This window comes from Rhea americana, unplaced genomic scaffold, assembly GCF_003343005.1.
Source record: "Rhea americana isolate MKP2758 unplaced genomic scaffold, rheAme1 scaffold_247, whole genome shotgun sequence".
NCBI classification, from domain to species: Eukaryota; Metazoa; Chordata; class Aves; order Rheiformes; family Rheidae; genus Rhea; species Rhea americana.
Window position 1 is genome coordinate 535,467 of NW_028186365.1, and position 27,221 is coordinate 562,687.

The window sequence follows — 27,221 nt, forward strand, 5'->3', positions numbered from 1 at the left end:
CTGTCTACAAAGCCAAACAGATAAGAAGTTACTATCAAAAAATGAAACTGTTGATTCAGGAGAAATTTTAAAGTATCCAATAAGACTACATTCTCAAACCTACAAAATCATGAAAGCCAAATGGGAATTACAACACTCATAAGCATCCAGCAGGATCTGCAGTTTAATTAGCCTTCAATTACAAACTGAAATTAGTGTTTTATTTTGTCATATAGACTACGCTATTTATTTTTAAATATAAATATATACTACTTTTTTTTTTTTTAATGATGATGGCTAATCATTACAACTTTGAACGCAATGCACTGCAGGTATTTATCAAAATAAAGCTTTTTTTTTTTTTTTTAACTAAATCAAGAGCAGATGTGTATTAAAATCAATGGGTAAACAGTTAATGTAAGTGATCTAACCTACAGTCAAAGTCAGAAGTACTGAGAGTGCTGTAATATGAAATATATGTAATATGAAACAAATCCATACAATCCCTACTCAACGCATGGGATGGAAACGATACTTTACAGAAATGTCTAACCAGAACAACTTAATGAAGCACAACATTATTACTTAAAAGGTGTGCAGATCTAAGCTACTATATTTAAATGCATCCTGCTGTTACATCAAATACCAAGATTTTTACAGCTATTGTCACAATATCTGAAAGTTGAAATTCTACCAATTTTTTCTAGCAACATACCTGGGGACTGTGAAGATCTGTTGTCAACATGATAATTGAGTAAGCTAAGACATATGCTGTGTCTGCACTAGCAAAAAGAGTTTGCCTGATGTGGAGAAAGAGGGAAAAAACAGCAAAGTAATATATTAGCAACTTTTACTTATTATTCAGCTTTCCAAAGTTCTGAAAATAAARTACTATTTACCCTTGGTTACATTCTAAATATCTAGCAGCAAATTTCTCCATTAGGCGATCAATTTTTTGAGCCTCTCCTGGAAGACGAAATCCCTCTAGAAACATACGTAGAGCTGAAACAAAATCCTTTCCTGAAAAGTCGTGTTGGTCTACATATGCATACATGACCTCTTTGTTAAATTTATCATTGTCTCCCAGGAACTCCCCAACYTGAGTCTAAAAAATAAGAACAGAAAGAGACAAGCTAGTGCATTCACACTGGAAAATACTGGTAAAGTGAGAACAGAGACATACTGCCCRTATGTCCCACAAAGAGACTTGCGTGTAATTAACTATGACATATTCCTGATTCTCTTCTGCTCGCTAAAGCGGTATACTTTAGCCATACACTCTAGCATAATGCTCTTATGTGCTCAAGCCTGCCTACTTTCCCCCTTCTGATTTTACTCCCGTACCATTTCATTTTGTTAGACGGAGTCCATGTGTGCGCAAGACAAAGTATTACCAATGACTGTTCTGTTCTCTGCTGCAATGCTTTGAGTAGTTAGGAAACTTACTACAGGAATGAAAAGCTTACTAAAGCCTTAACTTTTCCCCCATTACACTAAAGAGCTCAAATACATGCAGGTGATGCTCAAGTACAAACAACTAGTACTCAAACCCAATAGATGACAGCAACACAGTACAATGAAAAAGACTGTGCATTCAGACATAGGTGCCTCTGTGCRTAAACTGAGATTCTAAGCTCTAATGCTTAAGCTTGTGACTTCAGTCATAGCTGCAAGCATGGGTATATGCTAGCCCTCCTATGGAAAACAATAAAGATGGCTACTAGGCAGAACGGCACAAGCTGTTGTTTGAGAAAACCTAATCTGTGACAATACCAGCGTAACAGAATCTCAGCCTCCTCAGCTTGATGGTGCAGGATCCTCTGAAGTCCAGCAACAGTTGGTTGCTGTAAACCAAATCAAAGAACTGATCGAGCCTAAATACTTTTCTTTTGGGAGGCAGCAAAGAATGGTTTTCACATTGTTGCACCAGACTATTTTTTTTTTTTAGCTGTCTCTGATGGATAGTTACTCCTGGCTCTGCCTTACTGGGCTGAAGGAAATATAGTTTAGTAAGCTACTGCTAGCTATACTAGCAACTAAATACAAGTCCCGAGTCAGCTCGGGTAGATGAGCCATTTACTTCATACCCCCACKGAAGTGCAAGGTGCGTATAGCACAGGATGCAGCACTCATACTTCAAATTCTTTGAGCTTACAGATTTTTAAAGAGGGAAATTTCCTTTTCTTCTTCTCCCTTGTACAAGAGTATTATACACCTTAAAACACACTAACATGATTTTCAGTTAGTATAAAAACATCAGCATGAACAAAAACAGATTAGCAAAATAGATCTTACTGAATCTAATCTTTCCTCTTGATGCAAAAACTGGGCAATATCTTCAGGGGTAGTGCCGAGCATTCCTTGTTCTTGTAGATATTGTATCCCCCTCTTTGGCTTCTTATTGAATCTGTGCAATCAAAATCAACACAGAATGAGAGTGAATCCTTTCATCTGTGCACATAGCCATACCTGCTTCATAAAAACAAAAGAAAAAAAAACAACCCACAACAATCCTAGATGACACATCAAAATTGGCATATTAGTTTTTTCCTTTCTCAAACTAAGTATTAGGTAAAAACAACTTATTCCTTTATATTATTATTATTCCTTCCCTCYATCTTTTTCCCTTGCTATGAACAGCTTCCTCTTCCTTCTTCCTAAGCAACTACCATCGTGGAATCCAAGTAGCTCCCAGTAAAAAGGGTATCAAGTCTTCAAATCCACTATGCAATTAAATTAGTCTTCCCTCCGACCCCGAGTGCTAAACAATATTGTTTACTCTGGTYTAGGATGCAGTTTCTGCTCTTCTGCAATCTAACTAAAACTAAGTGAAATTCCAGGTTCATTGCAAGTTAAGTGTGTGCGTTTAAAAAAAAAANACAGTACTTCTGGTTACTGCATACTCCTGGTTTGGAAAGAAGTAATTACATTTTATTTTTTATTTTAATCTCAGTGAAAAGCTTACAAAATCCATCAGTTGYCTGTAAGACTGATAATGAATGAATGAATTCAAGAATGACTGGACAAAAGATCAACTGACTGAAAGAAACCAAGACCTTTAAGGACTAAGGCATGCTTGTCTGCAGACTGAAATCTTTACTAAAGAAAATTTTTATTATTGCATAAAATGAGCTCACTGAGGAGGTGGAGTGACYAGGCTGAAATCACATGAAAGATTCACGTCAGACTCAGAAATTATATTATCTTCCACTTYAAACTATGACAAGCTTACAAATTAAAGGGAACATCATCTTAAGCATATAAGCACTTCCATGAGTAATGTGTAAAGTAAAACAGGCAGTATTCATCTTCTTGCATGAGTTCAATACACATTTCACTCAAATATAAAAACCTTATTTTTAGACAAGCAGGTCTGGAGAAAAAAAAAAAAGAACAAACATTCAGAGTACTCATCTTCTAGCTGTGAGGAATTAGGTTAACACAAAACACTGTTGACAGGCTCCAAAGGGAACACCATTCAGCACTCTTTCACCAGAGGAAGTGCTGTTACATCCAGAGTTTTTTTCCTAACACAAGATGAGTATCTATGAGGAGAAGGAAGAAAAACCCAGGCATGTTCGTAGTTCTGAAAGAATCCACCCTCCCACGGGTGATAAAAAGGCACTCACAAGTCAATTCCTTGTTCTATTATTTCCTTTTGTTGCTTTAGGACCTCAAACTGCTCTGGGTTGTCAGTGCCAGACATCTGTGTGCTGTAACTGCCAATTCCTGATGAAGCCGTAGAATCCAGAGAATTTAAGCTTCCATATCTGTTAATTGTCTCGGGGTGTTTGGTTTCATTGCTGTCCTGTTCTGTGGGTTTTTCTTGGCCTGCGAATTGGTGGCGAGGGGAAAGTTATATACACACAAAATACACACACATTGAAAYAAAAGAGTTTATTCTTCAATTATTCTTCAAATCCTCTCTGAAAGCTTCTAGAAGTTACTATAGTATCTTCAGTGATCTATTTATATTTACATAAACGTTCTGCTTTGTTTTGGTTGGGAAAATAATCATTTCAGTATATCAGGGGRGACTCTCTCAGTATGACACATACCTGAAATTTAAGCTTTGAGTTACAACTGCAATTTCGAAGCACTTGATAAAAATAGAAGCAACACCTCAGAAACCCAAATACAAATCTTCCCCTTTATTCTCAAGTCTAATGTCACACTTGGACCTGAAGCAAATCGCACTATTCAAAGCTTCTGAAACTGGTGCTCAAAGCACATATGATTAACATATGCCAAGTAGCTGGTGCTCTTTCTCACAGTAGTGCTTCGCATGTCTAAAAATGATGTTACTACTTCAGCTAACAACTTTAAGCATTTAAACTGAAAATCGTGGCATAACCTTGGTATTTTTTCATCTCAGGTCAGATAAAAACAAGGTTAAAATATATTCAGTTATTTCACTGCTTGTAACGCTGGATGTCCTATAGCTATGTATTATGAAATTAAAAAATAAAACTMCATGCAGCTTGCTTTAGTATTAATCTGTTGGAAATTAGACTGAATTGGAAATTAGGAGATCTTCCAAGTAAGTTTTATGGTGCCCTCAGAATTAAAAATACATGAAATCCCAGAATTTATTAACTTCCAGTGTAACAGTCTCCCAGGAATTTAGACAACTATGGGGGGGAAAAAAAAAACAACTTGTTCAAATGACAACCATCCAAACTTAYTAATTTCTTCAAACGTTATAAACAATTTTTTAAAAAAATTTTAATCACTTTTACAAAACCAGAACCAACAATATAAAATGCTGCAAAAATGCATTAAATTTATGGAGTACATCTTTACAAACCCCATCTTACCAAGCGTTGTCTGAGAATTGGGATTTACATACTGATCCTTACTCCACTCCACCATGCACTTCAAAATTGATACTAAGCATTCCAATCCCTTCTTTCGCAAACTTAACTCCTAGAATGGATTTCAAAAGACATACATCAGTGAAATGTAAAGTCTAGTTTTAACCTATCATGCCAAGAAACTTGAAGCTTTASAAAGTTTGATAGAATTTTTACCTGAATGTTGGACATGCCAAGCTCTTGACTACCCCTTCCTTGAGCAATCTTTGATAGGTCATTAACCAGTCTTTCAAATATATTTGCTGCATTTAAGTCACAATCATAGTTCACATAAATGTCCACTACACTCTGGGCATCTATAAACAAAGTGATATTGTTAAACTTGAAACAAACTAGATTATTTAATGAAAGACAAGTTCAGTTTTGCTCTTTAGCATAAAAATGCAAAAACAAAAAATGTCCTTAATACCTGCACATATCCGAGTCAATGTTTGTATAACCATCCATTTATGGTCAAATGAGCTAGTAGAAGTTTCCAAGATATACAGGAAAATTTCCTTGAAGAAAACCTAGCAAGTTATTCCAGAAAAAGGAARAGAGTCATTTGTTACATCCAGAGCACATTAACTCTCAAACATTATCAAACTTGAAGACCAATATTCTGACACGATTCTGAAAGCTCATGGGCAGTACTTAAGCATTTTAAAGGTAAAAGAGAGGGAAGAAAAGGAGAGAAGAAGGAAATAAAACTTTACTCATGCTTAATGTGTTTGAAGTAGCACTTCAAATTAGGATATGTGTACTTACGGAGTTCTGTCTAGTTGAAGTTTTGTTTATATTCTGATCACTAAAGCAGAACCACTGCAAATGCTTTGAAGTCCTGAAGGACAATTTAGTCTAAAAGACTAAACTACCATTATAGTTTCAAATCATTTGGGATCTTTAAAGCAGATATATTATCTCACCATGAAAGATTTTCTCAAAAAAAAAAAGAAAGATTATCAGGTGAAAATATAGGTGAAAATACCATGGCACAGAAATAATAAACAGCCAACAATGTCAATTTAAAGTACTAGACCTTTCTTAGAAGGGAAGCACCTAGACAYAAGAGAATCATTCTATACCATTAGTGTACTGAAGGAAGAACACTGGTCAGACACTGCATATGAAATGCAGCGCCTCTAATTAGAAGAAAATCTCTGTTAARTCAGACATCAGTTTTCCCTGAAAGTGCTTTAGTACAGATGCCTTTATCTGGAATAGAGAGTACTCTTCTCCTGCTCAATGAGTTCCCACTAGTTCTGTTAGCATTACAGTCCTACTATTTCAGCTGCACATGCTTAGCAGCTAGCGCAGGCTTTTTCTAACTTTTTTCCTAGTGTAAGCAGTGACTGCTATAAAGTGTACGAACTCAAACTGTGAACTGCTAATGGCACTACATCACCATTGAGAGTTCACCTCTCCTTAGGCAGTTGATCAAATCAATCAACTTACGTTTTTTCAAGAATATTAACAGTTCCAAGCCATCAAGGTACTCTAAGAGCAGAACAAACATCCAAAGGTATTACTAACTTGTTTTTAATTGTAAATATCCCCTCATATGACAGAACTCTATAGAGATTTTATCCCATCAGCCAGGTAAAGTATGTTTTGCTTTAAATGCGTATTTATTTTGTGAAAAAACACAACATTGATTTTTAAGCAACTTTGATAGTAAGCTGTTTCCTCAAGCAAAATGCACCAATAAGATCTCCATTGSACTGGCCTTTTCAGGGAAGAAGAGGCAAACAGCACAATCCCAGTTATTTTTCTTATTAAGGAACGTCTTCCTAGGAAGCATAAGGAGTTCAACATAGATCAGGTCAGATCAATGTAAGTGGAACACTATTCCAAGCACTTAAAAATATGCACAATATAAGAGTGACTTTAGGCACAACTTCAAGGAATCCAAGTGGAGGAAGAAAAAAATTATTAAACATTGTGCTCTCAGCAATTTTTCACCACATCCTTGCTGTTCTCTGAATTTTTACTTGAAGACAATAATGCTATTTACCCATTCCAGAATCAGAGAAATTATTGTTTTCTGGTAGAGAATTTTAAAAAAGAAATCACTGATTGAGTAAAGTTGAGTATGAAAATTAAGCCCAAGTCTTTAAGCTGCAAGAGAAATTTGCTGAAAGGCCTACATATTACGATGAAACTTATTAGATCTCTGTACTTCTGAAACACAGCAGACTTCTTGCACATCAAAGCACACCTTGGGATGTACGACTTCTCTCATAGCTTTACAGACAAGAGGCAACGGGCAGAAATCGAACCACAGGAAGTTCCGCCTGAGGACCGTGAGGGGGAATTTCTTCCCTGTGAGAGTGACGGAGCACTGGAACAAGTTGCCCAGAGAGGTTGTGGAGTCTCCTTCTCTGGAGATCTTCAAGGCCTGCCTGGATGCAACCCTGTCTAACATGCTCTAGGTGACTCTGCTTGAGCAGGGAGGTTGGACTAGATGATCTCCAGAGGTCCCTTCCAACCTTACTGATTCTATGATTAGTTGCATTTTAGATATTTACAATGGTATCTATCACTGAATTATTTACTGAAAATTACATCATAGACTTGAGACTATTCTCAGCATATCAGGAAACTAAACCAGAAAAGACCTTAGGCTTTCATTTGGTCAACTGAAGATAAGAAACAGACAGCTCACTCAGAGTTGTGGAAAGGTAGTAAGGTGTATTATAGCTAAATGACACCCTTGAAACTGATGTCTTGATTTCCAAGAAAACATTATGCAAAAAAGGAGGGGCAAAGGAAGGAGAGGGGCCCCCTCAAAATGTTGCCTACCGCCAGTGTCAGAGGTGGTTCACGCATTACTGCAAATGCATTTGCTGACTTGTTCAGAAATACAGCTACAGTAATGAAGTAAGATTCAGACTATTAGACGACAGTAATAGCTGAGAATTAAATTGCAAAGAAGGACATTCTAAAGTGCCTCACTGAAAGGTACCATGCCCCAGTTAACTTTCAACAGAATCTGAAATTAACTTAGACAATATGCCAGCATTTCTTGCACAGATGAAGAATGCTGCCTCAAATCTAAAATACAGATTTTGCATATTATAAATCAGAACATATAGCTTTCCTTACAGCTCCAGGAACTTAAAGTCACAAACCGAACATGGATCTATCTACTTGTCTGCCCATGTCTTCTGTGTAACCTTTAGGATCACTAGCTGAAAGAACAGGAATTCTTAGCTCACACCCATGAGAGRGGAAAAAAATACAAAAAGAAAAGAAAAAAAAAGCATAAGTCCCTTGTGCTTTGGAATGATAGAAATGGCAGCACTGGCAGCATCAAGCTTTTGGCTTTCATATTTGCAAAGAGGAAATACAGCCCTGACATCCTGTGATAGTCCTAATTTTAGTATATTCTAAAAGCTGCTACAGCRATGTTGGGTGTTCTATATCCAAGCTCTCTCAGCTATACCATCGTTTCCTGTTTGAAATTTAAGGATAGGATGGCAGAGATGGAAGATCATCAAATTTGTGTCCTGGTATCTAAGGAAAGTAGCTAAAATAATCAAATATTTGGGATATAAGGAGCAGGGGAAAAAAAAAATCAGGTTAAGTGACCTTAAAAAGAATCTACATAATATTTCATGACATTAATTCTTCTTCTAAAACTCCTTTGAAAAACCATACATTATATACAGTGAAGATTTCTTAATCTTCATTACTTAATAACAGATATTAACAAAATGTGTTACTGCTTATTAGAGATTTCACTTTAYGTTCTAGTTAAAATATAATAGAGATTTTTTTTAAATAGGTGTACTCAAGTTTTCCTGTCACTTTCTACTTCACCAGTCAAATTGACATTACCTTAAGTGCCACATTACTTTTGATGTTTCAGAGTAAATTTTAATCTCTAAATATTCCAAAGGAAATATTGCTACCTATTATACTTGAATGAGGTTTCAAATGCACTATTGTAAGTATGGCTATTGCCCTTGGGCAATTGTTGGGGAATCACTGCAGGGAAAAACTAGGCAAGTCTTTATGCAAAAGCTGAGATTCAGGAAGAAAAACACGATTTCTCTACATAAGATCAAGCTACATACAAACACAGACAGACACTCACCCAACATGCCCTTTTAAATTAGACATACCTCAATCTGCATCTTTAGATGAGTCTTAAAGTTTGAGAGGAGGGTAAGAAATATGGAAAGTGAAAGTTCAAAAACTTCTGGAACTGATGACACTCCATTTTTTGACAGTGCAACACAAAGATACTGCTTAATAGCATTAATAAACATCTCATTTGTCCTGAAGACAGGTCCTGCATTCTGCAGAATGGACAGAAGCAACTGCAATGAAAGAATCTTTGATCGCAGTTCATGAGACCTGGAATAAAACAATACAGCATATGAACCACAYGCAAGTCATAAAAATTAAGGTATTCTTTTGAAAAGTCAGTACACCACAACAATTTTATATATGGAACATTCAAAAAATAAACACAAATTTGAAACARCTTTATTTTAGAAAGAGCAATACGAAGATGTTCAACATATTTGGTTAAGCAGTCACCTTTCTGCCAAGGATATGGGTAAGAACAGCCTTTTCCAGTTACTGTTTCTTTCCATTACTATTGAGTTACTCATCTGTAGAGCAATACCTCTCAACAGCGAAAGGTAGGCAACATTGCCTACTCTTAGTCTGAGAGTGAATGRAACGCTCTTTCCTTTTAATGGACTTTGGAGGATCCCAACCCATCCCATCTGCAGAATCTAAACTATCAAAAGGGGAAAGCAAGCAACTTACTCTAGAGATTCCTCCTTTTTCTCTATTTCCACTAATACCAATAGCTATACTGCCTGACCTACTTCTTCCCAACACAACCACCTCTCTTTTACCTAAATATGGTATTTTACACTGTATGTCAGTTACTGGCACTGTCTCACTCCAAGAGCAGTGAAGACACATAACATGCCTATCATAAACGTGGCAATAGCAAACYATCTTTGAAAACATAATATAATTTAATTAGTATTCTGGATGAAAGCAGTCTTTCCTCAGATTCCTGATGCTCCTTCCCACTTCTGATCATCTCAAAAAAAAGACTATGTGCCTCTTCGGAAGAGTGACAATAGACACAAATAGCTTTCATGAACAAGACAGACCACAGCTTTCATCAAACAACCACTCGATGATGGGTGGCAACTATTGAAATGTGAGGAACAATGAAAGCAAGTTTTTTCCAYATATAGCCCAGATATAAGGCACTCTTCTAATCAACATGGCACACACAATAGTTGAATGTTTGCTGTATTCTGCAAAAATATCAACTTAAAAAAGCCATTCCAATCCAGTTAAAAACAAAAATACAAATTCACAACAAAAACTCAATAGTTTCTGCATGCTTACAAGGGAAGTGGGCCAGGAAAAAAAAAAGAGAGAGAAAGAGAAAAGAAAAAAATCATTCTGTTACCATTTCAAACTCCCCAACATAATCTCCCAATCTTAAGTCGTGTCTGAAGACACTTTTGAGATGCGAAATGGAGCTGTCAAACTGACCTCAAAAAGGTCACCCAAGGCCTCAAAAACTTGCTACCATTTTCTTGCACCCTCTAAGCTCAAAAAGTAAGTATTCTGACAGGGGAGAAAAACAGTTATACAACAGGATGTACTCTCTCTTACATCGATCCCATCCTTTTTGTAAGCCTAAAGTTTCTCAGCATTTAAGTGTCCTCTCCTCTAAAAGTTTCTTATTCATCTGCGTGAGGGTCTGTTGCATAAGCTGTATTCTGTACTCTCCCACATCATATGCKCTAGGCTGAGAAGCATCAAACACCTTCTTCTCTCATTCTTCCTAATGGGCCCCAGAGTCAAAGTAAATGCCCGAAAAATGCTCTCAGTGACAGTTCAAGTGCCCAGCCCTGGGCACTGTGTTACATTCCATCTAGCTGTGCAACTTTTATGTRAAAGGCTTGATTTTGCATTATGTTGATCCATCTGAACAAGTTTGTAACTTGATGCATGCTTTGCTCTCAAGCATAAACAAATATCTAATACTAGAGATTCTCTCCAAATTTGTATTTTAAGTATTGCCTTCTTCAAGTAAACGTCAATTCATTGCCAAATTGTAACTTGCTGGCCTCACCAATTTCATAAGATGTGAAAACTCWCTTTAGTCTAAAACAACCTTAAAGACTGAAACCTAATAAATGAGCTTTCAGGAAAATTTTCTAAAGTAAAGTATTTTTTTCCACCTTATTTTGTATCTAGGAAAAAATATTTAAAAACATCAAGCACATCCGAGTCTTCTGTGTCTAAATTAAAGCTCCCTGCCCAGTTAYCTAAAATTTAAAAATATTTTCCTGAAAAACTTCATAGCCAGTTTCATTAGCAGGATGATTTTTAGTAGTTTTTTTTTTTCTTAATGCTGTGGATATCCTACATCTACTCTCCCAATTACAACAAGACATCAATGCCTTAGAACCAAGATCAATTTTAAGCACTTCCCCAAACACAGAACATCTTTGGATTCCTTGGCAGCTAAGTCTTGTCCTAAATGTCATTTCTCTAATTTTTCTATATAAAGAGCTTAATCACTTCTAATATATACATCAAGGACTCCATGGATTCAAATGGTTCCAAGTGCCTCATTAACTATTGCTGCTTTTCCAGAGGGATTTAACCCATTTAATTAATTTAGCCTTTAATAAATAGTATTCGTAATCTTACAGAGGTGACTTCAATCACAGAATTTAYAGCACTTTCCAGAAGAAAGATTTTCTATAAGCGGAAGGAAAAAACCTCAGGCCCCTAATCTTTATTCTTGGATTTCCTCAGTTTCCAAAGACYGCGACTAGGTGACAATGCAAAAAAGGTTCTAGATTAACCCTTCAAAATCTTTCCATTATATTATTTTTTTTCCAGCTTATTACTGATATCAATGGTTAAATTTAAGCTGCCTGAAAGCTACCCAGGTTAAAGTGAGAACCTGAAAYAGTAAAAATGATGTTATCTTAAAGAATAATTGGGCCTTTGCCTATGGCAAAAAACGCAGTCCTCTTGAAAATTACTACAGACTGTTCCTAACATGCAAAAAAGATGCATATACATTCTATCCAAGTCTAGAAATGCAAACTTCTGTGCCAACAGATGCGACTAACTCAGATATTGGCATCTGAGATACAAAGAGTTTTGTTTTAGAATAAACAATTCTGTCTGCCAAACTGTAAACGTAGTATCTTCTATTAGACAGTAGAATTTCTAAAACAGACAAAGACCTTGTTTCCAAACATTTGTTTTGGTTGAGAAGGCTGTCAAAAGCATCCAACCTGAACATGAGAATGAATAATACTGAACTGATAGCAGTTTTAACAAATCTGTGATACAATGTGAAGACCTTATATTAAGATGAACTAAGTTGGCATGCATACTGAATACTCAATATGCAAGATAAAAGAAACTGCAGGGCATAAATGACAATGGTTATGGACTTAGGTGTTACTCAAAATGACAGTAACAATAGCTGAGACCAAAGATATTTGAAAACTTTCTTTATAAACCCCGCTAGATGTAAAACTGTTACACACAACAACTAGGAAGAATCTTAGGTACTTATAAAGCAGTGTAAGATTGTTAAGAAACTTCTGAAGAGTAAGATGGGTAAGAAAAGCTGCTTTCATTTAACATACAAAAGATGCAATACAATATAGAAGTATCTTTTCAAAGTTTCCAGGCTATTTTACCATACTATTGTCCTGTGAATAACTGAGGATTCTCAAAAATATTTAAGTAACTTATTTTTAAAATAGAAAAGACTTATTTTAAGAACATTTAATTCTACTTACTTTGGATCTGGCGGTCCATCTGACAGGGGCTTCATAGAGAGTTTACACAGTGACCTGAATACAAGGAAGGCATCCTTTTGTAAAATGTGGGAAAACTTAGCACCAGGGGTAGGTCCTGAAGAATTTCCAGATTCCTAAAGAAGTTAACATATTTCAGTATTCCATTTTGCATTAGCAGGGTGTGTAGGGAAATCCCCACCTCCTAGCAACAAGAAGTTAAGATATTATACAATATAACCAATTCACTACAATTTTACGGTCTCAAGATTAAATTAAGAAAAAATAGGATTCTGCAGTGCCATTAAAATAAACGCACTCACTAACAAAAACTACCATCTCAGTGAGAAGTCAGAATTACACAGAGATCAAAATCAAATTAGACTAGTCAAGTTTAAACAAGGTAACTTGCACAGATTTGTTTTCAGTAGTTTTCAGTAGATAACTTTTTTTTTTAAGAGGCATTTTATTAGAATGCAAGTAATTACATACCTTTGGCAAGATGAATCTGGTAAAATTTTTAGGGTACAATATCAACTCCTACTACCAAGTTCTTGCAATTCTGTGCTATTGTCCTCTACATAAGCAACACTTACATAAGCAATATACTTAATGTTATCTTCATGTTATCTTCAGCTAACATGGCATATGTCTTGTGACTAACTTTATGAGCTATTCCTTCCCAAACCTATTTACTGCACTGACAGCAGAGACCTTCTGTCAGTAGACACTGTACACATGCTGATATCTGATAAAACAGAGAGCATGTATTAAAAATGCAATAAAGCTTAGAACATGATTTAACATTTGAAACTAATTTAAGTTATTTTGTGGAAATATAACATAAACATTCTCTACAGAACTGTTTGGCAAAAAAAAAAAAAAAAATCCATTTATCTTAACCATTCCTTTTTCAGGATTTCCTGATTTGTATTTGCCTGTACCTGAGTGTCATTGGAAGAGACAGATAATCTGTCATCAGGTAAAGATGGTGTATAAGCAACAGAAATTGGAGTCCCTGGAATTCCATTTGCCTGAATGTTTTCACTGTCACTGCCATCCTCTAATGTTACAATTGTGCCATCAGCACTTGTACTTTCAGCAGTCCCTTCTATATCTGTTAGAAAAGATATAAAAATTAACCCCGAATGCTAAGAAAGAACGCAAAGCAAAAAGAGCTTTTAAATACTAAATCAACCAGAAGCGAAGTTTCATAAGGCAGAAAGGAGCTTTAGGCAAAAATTTACATTATATTGTTAAATAAAAATGAACAGTAATTTCCACTAATGAAAATCACAGTTGAAAACGACTGAGAAATTTACAGTACCAGGTTCACAATTCTACCAAGTTTCCAACAAGTGTTGGGAAAAAAGTCGTTAATTTCATATGTACTTTCCAACAAAATGAGAAATGTTGAACTTCATTACTATTTCAGAGACAAGCTCATTTTTAAGACTTTATGTGGGCACAAAACAGAAAAACAAAATGAACAAAARTTCTGAGAAAACTGATCATAAATTGTTATCACAAGTGAAAAACCTCAGGCTTCCCCCCCCGCCTTTTGAAAGAACAACATGCTCCAATAGAGTGGATAAACTAATGCTTGAAATCTCATTCACTTTATTGTCCAATAACACACAGCTGAAGACAGACAACCTAAAAATTAACATATAAAAATTAGTTAAATAAAGGTATATTTTAGCTAGTCAGTAGTGTTCAAATAATTCTTCATGTCAAGCTTCAGATTGCTGTCCTTATTGAATAGACAGATAAATATGGATATAATACCTCCAACTACTATGTTCACCATTTCCTGCACAATACTTTGTACAATTTCTTGTGCCTTCTCTTCACATTCATTTTCACCATATGTTCCTCCATCAGCCCTAGAAAGATCTTAAAAAAAAATAAAATAAATAGTAAGGAAGCATTTTGCTTATATTTAAAACCTAAAATATTCAATAACAAATCTATTGATGGGGGAGTACACATTAATAAGTGGTTGATGTTTTGAAAACAGTAAATGAAGAAGGAACTTTCCACTGTTTAACTTGTAAATGGCAATTAATATGCAGATCTATGCAGAAAATATATAAATATACAGAATTGATGCAAGTTAAACACTAAAAACTACTGTTTCTCAAATACTATTTTCAAAAACTTTCCCAATATTACATTTTACATTTACTTTTTTTTTCTCTACATTACTTTAAAAACAGACCTATTCCCTCCCTCCATGAAACAAATACATGCTGATTACTYTCTGCTGCTGTAGCTTGGTCAGCTTCTGTCTGTTCATTTTCAGCACTAGAAATATCAGATCCATTTTCCGCCTCTGTCTCTTCTTGAAGATTCTTATCCAAATCATTCGTGTTGTGGTCAAGCTCCCTCTCATGCTCTTTAGACAGCTGATCAGTCTGTGTCGGAAYGTGGCTTAACTGAGGTGACTCGGGCTCATGATGGCTTACTGGAGACTGCTGAAGATGGTGCTGCTGTCTGTGTCTTTCCTTTTCCATCTGTTTGGCTTCCTGAAGCTAGAAAAATATTGCAATTGCACAAAAATTATATCATGAGAACAAAATTCAAGCTGTATGTATAGTGTATRTGTTTATAGAACAACATACACACTAAAACAACATGTAATCCCTAACATCTTTGCTTACCTAATGCCTTAATAAAGTCATACGAGTTTAAGAAAATGCGTCATTTGTATTACAACTACTTCCACCATCAAAAAATAAACCTTTTGTAAGAGAGCTGCTTCCCAGCTATGCATATTACATTTACCGTATCTTTACTGTGGAAGATGAATAAATAAGACATACTACAGGAACAAGAATTGCAAAACCCTAAGGACTACAGACCCCTAGGAAGAAATGATTGTGCCATCTTAAAATTCTAAGACAAAAACTATTTTGGTTTCATGTTTTCTAGGACTGAAATCTGCAATATCTGTAAACTATCATGGAGCAGGGCAGGAGCAACCAAAGTCAAACCAAAGGAAACCAGAGTGTTCTTTGACATGCCAAAAGCAATCTCTGTATCCTGTAGAGTCTAGCATTTACCAGAAATTTTGTAACTTAACTATGAACTCTGCCATTTACTCTTCCACTTAAATCTTTCTATGCTATATCTTTCAGGGTGCTATACATCTCTGAGTAGACACAGCCCTTCAAATTACATATTAAATAACTGCTTGTTATGTATTGTATGATGTATTATAAATATATAACTGGGACGGTATTGTGTACCAATATACAGTTGTTTTCTTTTTTTAAAAAAAAAAAGTAAGTGTAAACTTATATCCCCTACATATTCTGAAAGGAAGCTGATAGAGTTTGCAACAAAGCAGTAGAATTACTTCTAGAGGTAGCTAGAAATTCAAGTAGCTCTCTGATCTGGGGATTCCCCTTGGCTTTTATAGGGATTAAAACAATTATTTTGCCTTATCATCATCAGCAGTAGAAGGCACAGGACATATGCTGGAGTCCCCGCTGACTACTCACAATGACAGTTTCAGTGACATACAGTGACATATCTGTTACTGACTGTTACACATAAAAATGTTACAAGAATGTGATTACACGACTGAAGTAGTATTTTTTTTTATCATGGATTACTCCTTTGGTGCTTATCACCACAACAACATTTGAGCACTTCACAATGACTAGTCTATTCCCCATGCACTTTCATGAAGAGAGGTAGTGTTACATGTCTCAACAGCACGAGAACAGAAACTGAAGTCAAATGTGTCCACTAGCTATAGAGGCCCAATATGAGAAGATAACACTCTACACAAATACATCYTCCCCCCCGCCCCAACATCCCCAACATTTCACACCAGTTTCTGAGAGCAAAACAAAACAATGTAAGTTAACAAGATTTTTAACAAAGTAAATTAGGAAAGACTATGAGCTTTGCTAATGATGGGGAAAAAAAAAAAAAAAAAAACTCTCAAGGTAGTTTGCTTCTAAAGAACCATCTTCTATAAAGACTAAAGACACTAAGGTACTTACTGCTTGATTTTCCATACGTGCAAATATGACATTCAGCATTTGTGTGAGAGTGGCCTTGGCTGTGGTTTGATTTATGAGGTTTTTGCTTGCTAGATAGATATTGTAACATGTTCTTACAGCCTGCAGCACTGTTCCTTCGTGGATTTCTATGTGTTGAGATGTTACTGCAGTGAGCAAAGCCTAAAAAACAACCACAAACAAAAAACCCACACATTTGTTCACATATTCACACACACACAAATATTTCAGTCGGAAACTTCAGTGTGCAAATAAACAGCAATTGCAGATTATTTTTAGATAAAAAGCAGTAAGTATATATCTTGAACTCAAATTTAGTTATGTTTTCCCATATAGTATCATAGTCATATCTGAACATCACACACACCAGTTATTGAGTGTTTTTACTAACATATTTATGAAATATACTCAATTTTTCTATCGTACTTAGTAGCAAGAAGTAACCAAAGGAGTTATCAAGACAGGTGATTAATAAAAACACCCAGTTTTTTTTAAGGCACAAAAGATGAAAAATAGACTACTGCTTAAAATATAGTAAGTAACTCAGAGGGTTCAAAAACTCTTTTAAAAATAAAYGTAAGTGTGAAGAATAAAGACTGAGTAGGTGATTACGCAGTTACTACTGGGACAATTACCCATGCTCTTTGGATATAAGCTAGAATATTTTGTTTTCCTCTCTGCAGAGGCTCACTTCTTTCTTTCCATTTCATATAGTTTCTGCTTCTCTTATTTTACAATAAGTATTTATACAAGCCTCTGTGGAAAAAAAAATCAAGTAATATATAATAAAGGAACACATTCGTATGTGAGGTATAGGTAGGCTGAATTAAAAAAARAGAGGCAGGCAGATTGAATTTGAGAACTGGGTGCAAAGACACTGCCAGAGGAACTGGGGCACAGGGAAACGTTGGGGTGTGCAAGGAAGGCGGAAGAACCTAGTCCATAATGGAACAAAAATGCACACACTAATCATCCTACACCAGCAAAAGATATCAGAAATCAAGGAGAAGTTTTATGCATTAAGGGTTTGGACAGAGCTAATGATTTAATGGGATGCTTAGGAAAACCATGAGAAAAATGGAAGCACTGGAGAGCCTGTACATTTTAATTGTGAGAAAGACTTTACAAAGTTATTTTACACTTAAAAAAAAAGAAATCTCAAAACAAAACAACATACCACTGTGTAGCTTAATGTGAATTAAAAAAAAAAAAAAAAACAAAAAAAAAAAAAACAAAAAAAAACCAAAAAAAACAAACCCCATCTCACTGACCTGCCTGCCTTTCAGGAGTCCTGAATTCTACTGTCAGACCAGGTGGCCTAAGGTCCTTTCTCATTCTACATTTGCATCTCAGTTTTTATCAGCAGACATATGGAGGCACATATATGGATGACTATGCTTACATTTCTCACTGGAGAAAGTATACTATTACCTGTATGACCACAAAACATCATCTCATGCTACAGTCTACAAACTAGTACTGCCTAAATGCCAACTAGAAAGCTTTTAGTTATTTTTAATTATTTTTTATTACAGCTCCCAAGAAACTGAGCAAGGCAAACCATAAACAACAGCTTCATTAAAGGAATTAAGATCTCCCAGCACTGGAACTGTTCTTTCCACCAAATTCAGTTTGCATGTCCCTGGCCTTCTGAAAACCAGGAAGCACTGAGCTGAAATTCATGCCAGCATCCTTAACTCCATCCGCYTTTGCTATGATCCAATACCACCACAGAGCAGAAAAAGGAGACATGGCTGGAAGTAGATTATGTACTTTTTTAAAAATGTATTTTTTAACTGGCATAACAGCTTGGATTTCATTAATTTCTTCACTATGCTTGTTATGAGTACTTAAGTTTCCTTAGCTCATAGTTCTTTTCACATCACCTGATAAGGAGGTGTGAAATGCAAAGACACTTTCATACAGATACGCACACACAGACATGGTTCCTGGCAGCCTCACTTATTAATGCAAATTGATTTAATAACTCCATCTTCTGTGCAAAGTGAGAATTCAGTCTTTCCAACAGGGCATCTCCTTGCAGATGTCTAACTATTAAAGAGTTCAGTATGGCTACAGATGTCCTAATAATCATTTATTTCAGTTTCTTTCCTTCTCAGGCACTGTAGATAACGAACTCTAAGGGCTACTATTCATGTTTATAAACTGAATACCATTTTTAACTTTGAACTTTTTTTAGTATCTTTCATATTCCTGCCAATTAAGAACTATTCTCAGGTTATTACTCATGCTTACTTCATATTTCAATGCAATTTCTCTTCCTCTAGTATTCACAATTTCGCAGAAATCTTTTCAATGAATACAAGACAGGAAGAGGGGACACACAAGYAGAAGATCACCTCTTTCAGCAACAGGCTCCAGTTAAGCAGAGAGAATGTTTGCACAAACTCTTATCTGCCATTCTTCTCCCTACTCCTATTCCATCTTTATAGTTTTTTTGTTTGTTTGTTTGTTTTAAGAGTTTATTTTATAATAGGTAGCAACTTTTCTGGAACAAAAAGGCGAGACAGAAATGTAAACAGAATCTCAACTAACSGCTCTGCAGATGTCAAGAGCTACTTTACAGACACAAGCCACAAATGTCACAGCAGAGCAAGCCTAGCCTAAAGGCAACAAAGTGTCTCTTGACGGAACCACTTCAAACATAATTTAATTAAGCAACTTGCAATGGCAGCACTAGCCTAATTACCTGCTTCCCTTCTGCCTCTGGCCATCCGCTCCACTACACTCTAATAAATGTTTACACAGCTTCACATCAAAATTACACCAATTGAAACTAAACTGCAACGGGAAAGGAAGAAAAGACCAGTTTCCTAGTCTGGTTCTTCATGGAGTCTGCAGATGAAGAAAAAGGCYATTACGAGAACAATAACATCCATACAAAACCAAGGACAGAAAAGAAACTATTGCTTAAGTAGCACTGCCCCTGCTATCAGACTACTGCTAGATACATATCTAAACTTAGATACCTAAAAAGGGACAAGCAACGCCGCTTGGCCTTGGCAGGATAGTTTCTTGCCAGTTGGCAGAAAGAGGCGCTTTCAGAACGCTGAAGCTGCTCTTGTCATTAGGAACCTGCTTAGAACGACTCCACCAAAACCTCTAAAGCCATTTGTCAAAAGCCATCCAGAAGCACCAGGTTTGACTCTTACCCAGCTCTGGCTCCAAAGTCCCTGACTGAGGGCAGCATACGACATAGGTGCCATCCACCTGCAGAACCTGGAGAAGCCTCCAGAGAGAAAGGCACCTGAGTGAACCAGGTTCTTGTATTTTACAGTGCTGCTGGCAATGCAGCTGCCTTACTGGCAGTGCTGCTCATGATGTGCGTAATAGCTTTTTCACAGTGTCCACCTAGAAAGCAAGGGACCCTGGTGTCCTGCCTTCCTTCTCCCTAAAGAGATTCAAATTCCTAAAGAATATACCAATCATCAGGATGACAGAACAGTTCTGACCCAGCTTCCCCAGTATGATTTCAAGGATGGATCACATGCCTTTTTAAACTGAAGAGTTATAAAGGCTCAAAGAACGTGACTGACTTAGCAGTTGTATCATTTCCCCTGAAGGAAGTCAGGAGAAAATTTTCTGGATGAAAATTATTTCTAATTCTGACACTTTTCATAGTGTGTAGTCATCGGACAAACATGAAGCCAAAACCAAAATAGTACTCTCCACTTTCCCAAGGATAYATACACATGACAACTAGCAAAGTCTAAAAAGTCTGAAAGTGAGGGCACTAATTTCATGCATTTTAAAATTCCTAAAGAATTAACAATTCTCATTGGTTTTCTTGGACAGAAAGAATTTCAGCTCACAGACATCCCCTTTTAGGCAGATCAACTTCTCCACATCTTGGCTCAGGTATGGATCAAGGGCTGAGAGAACTAAAATAATCAGGCATTTAGAGAGAAGGTAATATAGCAAGAAGGAGATACCCATATTTCAGTCACTAAAAATCTAAATCAGCAAAAACTTCCCTTTGCAAGATTAGAAATGCCTTGAATGCTTGAGCACACAGAACAGCAAATCTGTACAACAGCAGCATAAACTAACACATTATGACTATTTGCTGGAGAAGTGGGACATCAAGAAAAAAGAAGGCCAGACCTGTGAAAAGGAATAAGGGAAACAAAGTACCTCCTTTGCAGTAAAATAAGTAAATCTAATCTGCAAGAAATGTCAACACCTCAGGATGCCTATGCACAAGAATACGAGCTAACAAACTCTCCGTTCTTCATAACCATGCTTTACCATATTCTTCACTACTGCTCATCATCGACACAATCATTCAAACAATTAAGATATTTCCAATAGGTGGCCAGCTTCCATTAGCTGGCATTCCCTGGATTACCGAATACMATCAGAAAAGCTGTAGCTCTGCAGAAACATTTATTTGTACAAACTCTGCATGCAGAGTTTACCGAAGATATGCAAAGAAACTCCAAACCTCTGCCAAGCACAAGTCCGTGACACAGTAGCACAAAGTCTCCATGGTAACAACTGACTGCCAGCTCTAATTGCATTTCATATAATTATTTCAAAATTGATTTAAAAACCTGCTTCTTAATCATCACCTTCCCCACTGGGAGCACAGGATCATTTGATTGTAATTCTGCACAATTAAGAGAACTCCAGTGATCTGCTGTGAATGAAATTTCACCTAGTGGTCTGTGCACAAAACTTCATACCACAATCATGATTTCACTCAAAATGTAATGAGATTGGAAAAAGAAGCAGAAGACAGGGACTTCCTATCTTAAAGAAACAAGATCAAGAATATATTTTAAAAATTGATTACATTTTCTAATTAAACATTCTTGCTTTTGAATTCTGAGACCATTAATATCTTCCTGCTGTCACTACTATAAATACTGGAAGTAGAATTTAATCATATTACCTTTATTATTTGTAGTTGAACCCCTTCGTCTGTTTGAGGGCCTTGGAAACAGCCACATATTGTCTCAATAATTCTATCAATTAATTTTTTGCCTGGAGCTGTGCTGTCCGGAGCATTCCCTGTCAAATGTCCATATGCTATAAGTTTCTGGAGAGGGAGAAAATCAGAAATGAAAGCTTAAAAAATAAGTTGGTCTTTTATTAGAATATACAAATTCATTTGATACCACTAATTTGAAGAAAATTAAAAAGTACATTTTAGCCCAAATCTAATAGAACACAAAGGATTTTTTAAAAAAGTCCTCCAGATTTATTCAATTTTCACTCAGCAACTGCAATACAAAGTTTGTCAACAAGCTTAGTACTAAATCTTTAGTTCAGTAATTAACAATTATTTCAAAATAAACAAGATTCTAACGTAACGATATCTTCCTATGTAGTCAGCAAACTGATGTTTTTAATATCAAATAAGTCAATTGCAAACCCTTTCTGTTCAAGACGCTAACTAGTCTTCTGCTCGTAAGTGTTCTGCTGTTCCTTTCTCTCTCTAGATCTTCAATATTTTGAAAAAGTACTTATTATAAAATTAACAAAATCCTGTTCCAAACATTTCAGCATGACAATATTTGTAAATCTCCATGGCCTACCTACTTAAATATACAGAGTAGCAAGGCACCATAGTGCGAGGGCATGCCAGGTATGCATGTGCCTGTGAATGTAAATACATTCATTTTGAGTTCACTGTTGTCAGGCTACTCAGGAGAAGAGAACGGCAGAATTCTGTGCTGCCGACATTGTTCTCAAAACATTGCAGGAGCAACAAACCTCTGAGTTTTGAAAGACTAAACACTGCAAATTTAAAGTATTTTACTGCAATTATAAACACTGTAAGACAAATTTTACAATGACCTGCTATATGCTACTGAAGTTTCAGCCTTCCGTTTATGTTACTGATAGTAATTCAATACACAGAAATATGCACACATTAAAATAGGTTCCATCGATATAACAAAAGTGATCCAAACGTGCAACTATCTGTGGTTATATGTGTATACACAGAAATATACACACATGCACTCTGTAATAAACAATAAGACGTGTTCACCTTTTGTTCGAAATATATTCGGTTTGGTTGTGCGTGCCATCAGGTAAAACAACAGAAAAACAACAACATTCTTTGTTAGATATAACTGCTACCTCCAATTCGCGCTAACAAGATTTTGTAGCTGATAGTTAAAGCTCATCTTCGTACAGACCTGTAAACAATCTAGAGACGTACTAACAATCCTGGGGCACTTGGACTGGCACGCCAGTTCAAACGGCAGGAAGTACTTGTCAGCTTCGATAAAACTCGTCTTTGATTTCACAGGTGGAAGAGTGCTTGAACCAGGCTTTGCTTCTCCATGAGGGGGACTAAACAGAATGATTTAGTTAGAATGCTGTAAGCAGCCACACAAATAATTCTCACCTCCACACTATTTATGAAGCAAATAAAAATATCAAAAAAAATGACATGAGGAAAGAATGCCTTCTATAAAGTGAACACAAAGGTAATGCAGTCATATAAATATTCTTAACAGTTTTATACTGAATCTGTCTCCTTTCTGAATCAGGCAAACCAACCCATTTCCACACTACATAGATTTTCAGTGGTCCCTGCTGGTTTGAAAGCAGAAAGACTTGTTTCCTGTAAAAACAGAAAAAAAGCCTCTTACACGGATGCTGAAGGCAGAAGGGAAGAAGGGAAGTCCATTCAATAGCTTTTCCACATTCAATAATAATTCCCAGAGAGGTCGAGGTAGAAATTTTACTACTAGAGCAGAGAAAAATACAACTCACTAGAAGTACTTTTTTTGATGATCCTGACAGTTCAGAAATATTGAGCTCCTGTATCATAATACAAGCTTGCTTTGGTATTTCAAACAAATAAACAAGCAAAAACCAAGTACATGCATTTTGGAGATCAAATCATGTCTGATTTCAATCCTGGACCTCCTCAGGGAAAAAAGGGTTTTTGTTCTATATGTGCTTCAGACAGCACCACTGAATTTGAGAGATCAACGTTTACCAACATACCTCACTTGGGCAAAGTATCTGAGATGACTATAACTGTACAAAATTTGAGAAAAACTCAAACTAATCAATGTGATGAAAGATTAGTACTTGAGCTTTCCATGGGACAGATGGGATCATCCTTGAAGAAAAGGATTCTTGGTACTATATTCAAACAGCTCTCCTTGTTAAGAATTTAATCTTGTTTAAAAAGGTACCTAAATTCAATGTCTTAATATTGAATGAGCAATGTTAAGATTCTACCTTTCTACTAAATAACTCAACAAGTTTTAAGAACTTGGCCCTATATATTTTTTTTCTGAAGAAAACTAAAGGCCCCTTTTTTCAGGCAGATATAGAACATTATCTATTGCTCAACATCATTTTACTGGAAACAGCTCTTTTGGACAAGCACCCAAACTAAATAGGTTCCATATAGGGTACAATGTCTCTCCATATGCTTAAACTTCTCTGAAATTCAGATTGTTATTCATCTAGCAATATACCCATTTGGCATCATTAAAATTAGGTTAAAAGAGCACTCCATAATTAAACCAGAACTTTCCAGAACAGGGCAAGATAAGCCTCAAAAAAAATGAAGGACTGGTTGAAGCCTAAAGAAGCCTAAGGCATCTCTTAATTGAAGGCTTTAAAAGAATAATAATTTTTAAAAAAATCACGAAATAATAATGAAGTAATAAAGATAATTGAGTAGGCTCATCACCTTACTCATGCCAGGGTAGGGCATAAGGAGAGAAAAGGGATTTTCCAGGAAGAAGTGTGATGAAGCAAACATCTGAATTAATCCCAAAAGGTCTTTGCTTCTTCATGTCAGCCAAGAATGAACTTTGGATGCTTTTTCCAGCTGAATGTGAGAAGCTGCACCTCACAAAGCTTTCTTCCACCATTGGATCCACCAAGCATAAGGATTATGAAATAGGCTGATATTTACGTACCAGCCACTGAAAAAGGCTGATGTATATATCAAACAGTGAGTTTTTAAAAGGATTTTGGCAGCATCCGCAGTGTAACAGTTATGCAAGTCAGCTTGTCCTTTTCTATTTCATATCCCTCCCTCCTGCTGCCAAACCTTACTTCTGTTAAAAAAAGCAGCCCATATTAGCCCAATGATGCTAATAGCAGTAATAAATTACTACTAGCAGTTTTTTCCATGCAAAACTTTTGGCAGGTAGAAATGATTTGTTTTTCAACACACTTTGGCCTAGCTGTGAGACCAATCTCCTAGAATGGAGGCTGGAAAAATTTAAACAATCATCATCTGAGGTCCTTAATACTTTGTTAGAATATATGAATTTCACTTACAGAAATAAGAAGCTGAAAATCAATTTTATAAACTAAGAGGTTTCTCTATTCTAAGGCCTGAAAAAAGAGTATTTTCTACCACATCTACAAAGAACAGTTTGGCTCTACAATAAGAATAGGTTAAAATCATTCACAGATATCAGGTCCAGCAATGCCTTCAATAGCAGCAAAAAAACCACTGAAAATCTACTGTCAGAATAAAGGCAATACTGAAGAAATCAAAATCTATTTAGAATATGCATATAAACAGGTAAGAGTTATAGCCACTCTACRCAAAAACCACAACTTAATTACCGAAGTCAAGCACCCAAAAGTTCCCAAGTGGCTGAACCATCACTGTGTATGTTGTTATAATAATTCATCTCCCACTGTAGTCTTAGAATGGTATTTAACTACAGGATCAGCTCTCACTTTTCCATATTTAGTGTCAAGAATTAATATTGCTTACTGAATATTTAACATTCAGCATTTTTTTCTTCTCATTCTTCAAAGTGTGATCTTTGCTTTAATTATTACTTTAAATTATTACTTTACATCTGAGACTGCATGCAGTGCTTGTTGCAGTATTACCTGAACAGTACATATACATTAAACTTATTTTTGCAGCCTTACTATGAACTGATGGCATTGCTTTTATTTTGCTGATGGGAACTGAAGCCCAGGAATTCAATGAGATGCATCCAGTAATTTTCACACACCCAATTCAAAAAGTCATTAGCCTAGATTATTCAAGCATATTTGATATTAAATAGTCTTTTACATCTGAAACAAAGCAACTACTGCTACTACACAAACCAAAGCTTGTAGATCTCAACTCAGAAGCCTGGAAGACAAAGCACAAGACTATGAGCGGCCAATTTTGACAACTGTGGCTTAATACTTTGCCTGAAACAGGAATCCAGTTACTGGGTGGAACACAGGCAGGAGTCTACTCTTTAAGCCATAAAAAGACTTTCATTATCGTTTTTGCTTGCTGATCCAATTCTTTCAGTAAATGGTGTAAACCAGCTTCAAAATACGGCCCTGACTCACGGTTAGTAACATGCACTGAATGAGGAAAGAGATCCCGTGGAACACACAGTGTTCATACTAACAATGCATTCCACAGCTTATCTATACTTTAAAGTTTCCGTGTTGACASTGAAGACTGCTGAACATCAACCTTGGCTTCTAGTCTCAATTCTAGAGGAATCATCTCTAGAATCAAAGAACCTTCCACACGTATTCCCTAACAAGATCCTTCACAAGATCTTTTCAAATTAATCTTTTCAAAGTACTTTTCATCTTCTCCACCCATTTCTACTCCCTCCCTGCAACCTCAGTTCCCTGCTCCCTCAGTCTTAAGACTTTTATTTGTATTCCAGGTCTTTCCCCCTGCAGCACAGTCTCTAAATCCCTTTCAAAATCCTTCTCATCTCAGGCTCCTCACCCATACTTTTTCCCTGCTACCTACAAAATCCTCATCCATCCTTGATCCCTGCTCCAGCCTGCCTCAGCCAGACAAGTTTAGCTTGCACCCTCCAAGCTCTTCTGTCCTGGCTCCCAGTTCTTGTGCCTTGTACTGTAAGCAGCACATCTTTGCATGCTCCTGGATACCTCCAATCTTCAAAACAGACTGAGAACTCTTTTCAGAGAGAGCCCTTAGCTCCCAACTCATAATAAGCTCAGTTAACATTTGAAGCAGTCAAAGCACAACTGAGCAATATGATGAACTATTACATACCTTTGCTTTTCTGTTTCAGCCTTTATTTCCTCTGTAAAATGAAACAAAGCCATAGTTATGCAAACAGCATCATAATCACAAATAGAGAATTAAAAAAAGATTGAAAGTGAAATATTTAGGCAAACAACATTTGAAATCATGATTAGTTTAAAACAACAAGCACATGGTTATAAAGCAGGTTCATAAGTTTCTACTCTTCACTTACATTGGTTGCAAATCGTATCAAAATTTTATTAGAAGTTACATTAAAAACTTGACAATTAAATTTGCATCCAGTTATGCCAACCAAATAACACATTCCTAAAATATTTTTTGCCATGATGTTGAAGAATAATTTTCTGTAATTCACTCCCTCCTTTCAAGGATCATGCTTATAGAAATGAGGAAAATCTAAATATTGTTAGAACTACTTAGCTAGCCATAAAGAATATGCTACTTATTAAATGTGAATTTTACAGATGACTGAAGAAATCACCATTACCACTTCTTATATATAGCCTTCATGGCTTTTTTTTTTTTTTTTTTT

At 36.0% G+C, this 27,221-nt stretch overlaps 1 protein-coding gene across 1 annotated transcript in view; it reads right to left on the bottom strand.

The window, feature by feature from the left end:
- ARFGEF1 (ARF guanine nucleotide exchange factor 1) overlaps positions 1 to 27,221 on the bottom strand; it is a 93,668-nt gene that overhangs the window by 36,912 nt on the left and 29,535 nt on the right. Inside the window, exons 2-17 of the mRNA XM_085306779.1 lie at positions 26,696 to 26,726; positions 22,854 to 23,010; positions 21,599 to 21,745; positions 16,666 to 16,845; positions 14,910 to 15,183; positions 14,438 to 14,545; positions 13,594 to 13,766; positions 12,653 to 12,786; positions 8,960 to 9,194; positions 5,263 to 5,362; positions 5,010 to 5,149; positions 4,797 to 4,905; positions 3,609 to 3,810; positions 2,275 to 2,386; positions 879 to 1,084; positions 695 to 779 (exon numbers count right to left, since the gene is read on the bottom strand). Of these exons, the coding sequence (XP_085162905.1) occupies positions 695 to 779; positions 879 to 1,084; positions 2,275 to 2,386; positions 3,609 to 3,810; positions 4,797 to 4,905; positions 5,010 to 5,149; positions 5,263 to 5,362; positions 8,960 to 9,194; positions 12,653 to 12,786; positions 13,594 to 13,766; positions 14,438 to 14,545; positions 14,910 to 15,183; positions 16,666 to 16,845; positions 21,599 to 21,745; positions 22,854 to 23,010; positions 26,696 to 26,726 (2,393 nt within the window). The remainder of the gene's footprint in view (positions 1 to 694; positions 780 to 878; positions 1,085 to 2,274; positions 2,387 to 3,608; positions 3,811 to 4,796; positions 4,906 to 5,009; positions 5,150 to 5,262; positions 5,363 to 8,959; positions 9,195 to 12,652; positions 12,787 to 13,593; positions 13,767 to 14,437; positions 14,546 to 14,909; positions 15,184 to 16,665; positions 16,846 to 21,598; positions 21,746 to 22,853; positions 23,011 to 26,695; positions 26,727 to 27,221) is intronic.